This window comes from Platichthys flesus, chromosome 14 (genome assembly GCF_949316205.1).
Source record: "Platichthys flesus chromosome 14, fPlaFle2.1, whole genome shotgun sequence".
NCBI classification, from domain to species: Eukaryota; Metazoa; Chordata; class Actinopteri; order Pleuronectiformes; family Pleuronectidae; genus Platichthys; species Platichthys flesus.
The window spans coordinates 11,030,759-11,036,758 of record NC_084958.1 but is presented as its reverse complement, the minus strand read 5'-3'; the positions used below and the strand labels follow the sequence as shown (position 1 = coordinate 11,036,758).

General features: G+C 42.4%; 1 protein-coding gene across 1 annotated transcript in view; it reads right to left on the bottom strand.

Annotated features, from left to right (window-relative positions):
- Positions 1-363: 363 nt before the first annotated feature.
- LOC133968875 (SPRY domain-containing SOCS box protein 4-like) overlaps positions 364-6,000 on the bottom strand; it is a 68,815-nt gene continuing 63,178 nt past the window's right edge. Inside the window, exon 3 of the mRNA XM_062405116.1 lies at positions 364-2,168. Coding sequence (XP_062261100.1) covers positions 2,041-2,168 — 128 coding nt within the window. The 3' untranslated portion in view covers positions 364-2,040. The remainder of the gene's footprint in view (positions 2,169-6,000) is intronic.

Below are 6,000 nucleotides of genomic sequence, written 5' to 3'. Positions count from 1 at the left end.
TTCAGATTTTTCTCTCCCTTCATCACTAGCATCTTTGTATTACATTTACCTGAATGTAACCATCACTGATCAGCTTTAAAAACATAGAATTAGTTTGTGATAAGTAAACATCACCATCATCAGCATTCACCATCAGACTCCACACTCAAAATAACATTAATAATATTAATTATTAATAATAATAATGATAATAATAATAATGTAGGATACAAACTCAGAAGTAAAAAAAAGTGACTCAAGCTTCTTTAGGAAAGAAAATGTGTGTGTGTGTTTGTGTTTGTGTTGGTCATCTGTGTCCTGCGCAAGCCTTTATCCTAGATCAAGAGTCTAGATCTGCTTAGTTTGTTACTTTGTTTGTATGTTTGTGTGTTTGTTTGTTTGTTTGTGGTCATTAAGACAGTTGTGTGAACAGCAGACAGACACTGTCTGGTACCAGCGAGCTACAGCAGGGCGCCACAAACATCAGCAGGGAGGACGGCTCCTGTGACTGCCCACAGCATGTTAGCACTGTTTCCACAGCGGCACGTCTTGACCCACAGCTCCCACAGCTCCCACAGCTCCACTCGTGCCTCTTTCAGACATGTAGTGACAACAGTCTTAATAAGCTGCACCCACAGTGGGACACAGTGCAAGTCTGAACTGAATATCGTCAGTGTCACATAAAGACAGCAGCAGCCCAACTGTGCAGATTAAAATTTAAAGCTTTTAGCTATGAGACATTTATGGTCCACATTAGAAATATGTTTTTTTTCCTCTTCTGTGTTGAACCAGTTGATGCCATGTACAGTATCTCCATCCACCAATCAGAATCAAGTAGCATTTGTGCTCAAATGCTTGTTTTCTTTAATCAAATAATTCCCTATCAAATCTGATCAAACCTCATGTCCCCAGCTTTGATACAGTGGATCAGGTGAGTTTCTGAACATCAAACTCTCAATAAATAACAACTGAACCTCTTTTTTTCAACTTTGATTAAATTGAAGTTAGAGAGGAGAATTTTAAGATCTGAAGTCAGGTTGTTTACCAGCTCTCGTTAAAATTATTTCAAGTCAGATCAGATTTTCTTTTCCTCAGGTATGTGGCAAAAAGTGATCCCTAATGCTTCAGGTGTTACTCATGAAGCAGCAAATGTAGGATCCTGTCCGTCTGTACTGGTGCTGCGCTGGATGTTTCAGTAGAGGACAGGCCATGCTAATAAACTGATAAATGATCCAATTAATGAGTGGGAAACATTTAGACTTAGAACTCGAAAATAATTTTAACATCCATCACTGATACACTTCTATTTCCTGTATTACTTTTTCACTCCACTGCTCTGTCTCCATCTGCTGTCTGGTACTTTCGTTTCTTAATATTAGATTCATATCATGTCTGAAAGGAGCTAAACTACCACCAAATCTCTGCATGCAGCCAGGAGCTCATTCCCCCGGATGTTTCCATCTTCTCTGTGAGCAGTGGGAGCTTTAGGTCGAACCTGAGTCGTCTCATACAAATGACATCAGTGCTAAAATGCTGTCGGACGTCTGGGCTGTCACCTCTGCCAGTGGAGACTGTGGACACACTCTGTGGTTTCCAACTTAAACACACTTTCCCTGACTGTACGTCAGAAAGGCCTCCGAGGGTAGGATTAGTGCGCTTTCTCGTCGCAGTTCTCACTCTCACCACTAGGTGGGGGTGTTCATCTAACCACCGTCTCCCAGAGGATGGGCTCAATCTGAGGTGGGCCCATCAGCAATAATTTATTTCCAAAAATCCAAAACTAATGAAAGAGCAGCTTGAATATCCAAAAGCATCTGGAGCTGTCGTGTCCTCCACATGAAGGGTCGGACCTCCGCCATCAGTTCATCCACCATCAGTTCATCCATTCCTCCTGGTATAAACCCATCGGGTGTTGAGCTTTGGCGCTCTCAGTGTGGACATGTTTCCATCCGTCTTCCGTGTCTGCATCTTTTTTAAATAAATGTGTTTCATCAGTCCACCCTTCGACTTCCTGGTGGTCTGATTCGTGGCGTTGATCAGTTGTTCAGTTGCTGCTGTCAGTCACTGGTACTGGAGGTAATTTTTGAGGGACTGAGGAAGAGGGAGGCTCTCGATCTCCTGAAGCCGCTCCCGACCCAACGCCAGGCGGGCGGCCCGCCGACACAGGTCCATCAGAGGAAGAGGCTCGGCTGCAGAAAGGGAAGTAGAGAGAGATGCTATAAGTCTGAGAGCAAACTTGAGATATTTCATGAATTGATTTGCCTGAAGGTTTGTGTTGGTACTTGCACCTCTGTATTTTTATACATGCATAATACATCCTTACATTTGTTATGCATGAACGAGTTCCTGAGAGATCTATATAGGCACCTGTATTTGAACTCATTGAATAAAGAACACCATCTGTCACAAGGACTTTCTGTCCTGCTGAAAAGATTATTCTAATCAAACTATTTCAAAGGAAAATTTTATCAAGAGCTTTTGGGGCTTTAGTGCTGAAGCACAATATTTTTGTCACACAGCCACTTTCTAATCTCTACGAGTGCCGGGTCAGCCTCTCTTCACTGACCTTCACCTTCACACACGGATGAAGGAGGTAACAGATACTAGAGGCTGCGGTCTGAGCTGAATGACACAGACCAAAGAGAGGAGGAGGAGGAGGAGGAGGAGGAGGAGGAGGAGGAGGAGGAGGAGGAAGGACTATGGTCAGAAGGAACCTGTCTGAAACCAATGTTGGTGTAGCTGTGGTCTCTTGGTCCATTGTTGTAGAATTGCCACATTTGATGTTATTGAGCACATCCAACTGCAAATATTTTAGCAGCTTCTAAATAGAAAAACTCTCAAAATTTAAAATCTAAATAAAACAACGATGCAAAAACAACTTGCTAAATCTGCCTCCAGAAGCTGAGTGATTAACAGGCATTCGCAGAGATGAATGGTTGACTTCCAACTGGCTGTTTATTTGTTTCCTCTGCTCCCTACTCTTTGTCCTTTTCCCTTCATTGTGTGCTAGCAACCTGGCCTCACAGCTTTGCTTTTATAATGTCATCTTTGAATTAATGATAATGATCACATCTGATCGGTCTAATTAAGCAGCACAGCGGAGTGGGAGGGGGAAGGGGAAGGATTCAGGGTGAGGAGAGGAGACGCATCCAAAGATGAACTCTGTGATCCAACAACCCCCCCCCCCCCCCCCCCAACAGAGGACACACGCTCCACGGCAGGCACATACTGTCCTGTGTACACACATGCTTTACTGCACTGCACATACAACAGCCTTTGAACTACATGACTCCCACAACAACACAATGGCGCCCGACCATCGGTGGAGAAGAAATGTAGGGAAATTAAGAAATGGAGCAGAACAGCAACAAAGGAAGTCACTCAGATGGAAACGGGAGGGGTGACAGAAACAGTGACAATGAAGAGGAGGGCTGAAAGAGACAGAGTGAAAGTCAATCATTGGGAGACAGAGAGACTGTAACTGGCAGGAAATGTTTGAAATGTAAATGTGTCAAGTTGTAAGAAAAAAAAAAACAGAGACAGGGGAGATACCCTCGGAGATAAAGTATTTATATGGAAACAGGCGGTAAATAGTGGCGTGGATCATCGTCTTGAGGTGTAAAAAGCTGAGGAGGATCCTGAAGTGACAGTAAAACACAGTCTGAGAGTCTGAGTCGCCCTGCTTCTCTTACAGGACACACACACACAGCCATCACCTGTTGTAATTCTGGACGTCCTCTACTGATGCTTGTGTTCAAGGTTAAACCAAAAGGACAGAGCACAGTCCAGCCTTCTCACACACACACACACACACACACACACACACACACACACACACACACACACACACACACACACACACACACACACACACACACACACACACACACACACACACACACACACACACACACACACACACACACACACACACACACACACACACACACACACACACACACACACACACACACACACACAATCACACACACAATCAAACACACAATCACACACAATCACACACACATGCGCTAACTGTGTCCTTGCAGTGGCTCTGTCACATTAATGCTCATCCCCGCTCGCCACAGAAACACTTGTGCACAGTCACGATGACATAAGAGCACAGTTGATTTTAAGTATGACCTCACTTTGACTCTTCCATTAGGAGAGCTGCTCTCATCACAGCTGACACGCGGCATTGGATGAATGCTGCTGTGCGGTGCCTGAGCCATCAACACGACACATAAATCCATATAGTAATTTTTCTTATAAATCTGACACATATTTTTCGCAGGATAAAGTGAATGTTATGTTTCAATCAAAAACCCATCCCAACATGACAGCACATTGTACTTGCTGTGGTCCCAGAGGTAATAATAGAGACAGTGCAGATGTTGAGCTCTGCAGATAAGCTGAGAGTGGTTGCTCAAAATTATTTTATTATTATTATAACTAAAGCAATATACTGCTGCTGCTATCATTAATAACACCATTACATCCAAGTATCACTCTTATTGTTTTCATTATGACAACCAATTTAGGTAAAAGACGATAATCCCACTACTCTCTCTCCCCTCTCCCTCATTTGGCTTCTCTCACCCAACCAGTCGAGGCAGATGGCCGCCCACATAGAGGCTGGCTCTGCACAAGGTTTTCTATAAGACTGTGAGGGATCAACCATATGTTAGATGTTTGAGATAATGTTAGTTGGGATTTGGATCTGTTCAATTCAAATTGGATTATATTTCCCTTTCAAGTTGCAGTGAAACATATTCCCCTGTACAAATGTTATACAGAAGGAGATGTTTCTTTAATCTACATACTTGGTTAATGACTCCTAAAATGAAGAATGTTTAAGGGACTGGTTGATCAATGGATGTTGTTCATTGTACCGCTTGAAGTCTCATCCGTGATTACTGCGGTGTGTGGTATTAAGGGTTAAGGGCAGATAATCTGTTTCTGAGACACTTTCCATCTTATTTATTGAATTCCCGATAGATGCAGAAAAAACAAGACATGAAAGCAGAGAGGAAATTTGAAAGTAATCAAGCGAGTCGTGGAAAAGTGTTTTTACCAGGTTTAATTACCTGCTCTGACTCGTACACAGACCTCTGCAGATAATTCTGTGTGTGCTGCAGCCCACAAGCTGGCTACTTTTCATCTTCCTGAACTGATAAGAACAAGTGGACAACCATGATTGAGATGGTTGAGGCGTGGTTTATGGGCTGTAAGAAATGCATAATGAGTGTCCTCACAAAGGTAGACGTGTACAGTGTGTGAGTTGTGTGCACTAAACTGTCAAAGGGAGCAATTTCCCACCAAATCCCATTAATTAGAGCGCTGGGTTCGTTAGTGGTCAATAATGTGGAGACAGTTTCAGCAAACAATACTGTGGCTTCAAACTCTCTGTCTCTCTCTTTCTTTCTGTCTTCCCCTCTCCAGAAAAACAATTTCAAATAATACAAATGAAAAATAGACTGCGACGTCTCTTAATTGGCCGCTGTTACTGGAATGAGAGTAAAAGATCAAAATACACTCAAACCTCCCGGAGTCATTTCTTCCTCAGTGAGAAGTGAAGCATCGGGAAACAGCCCAGCTCTGTCTGCCATAATGTCAGGGATACTTTCTATGGAGCCTCTAGAATGCATTATTAATACCCTCAAAATGAATTCTAATTATAACCTAATGTGTTGTAATAGCTTCTATGAGCCTTTATTGTAATGCATTAAGTCTTATAGATGTTTCAGATATTACAACAGCCGCAGAGAGCCGCAGAGATTCAAGTGGAAACTATCAGTGTTCGTCACAGACTCCCCTCTCACACACAGGAAGCAGCATTACCTTTTTAATCACATAAACTTCTTATAAGTGTGGTTATTAAAATCATCATATTGCATCAGAAAAGCTTTTGACATATTTAAAGCCATCTTCGAATTTTATTTATTCAAAAGTGCCTTTAACTAAACTGGTTTACAAAGTGATACGATAATATTTTAATCTATTTTTATGCGATTATTTTAA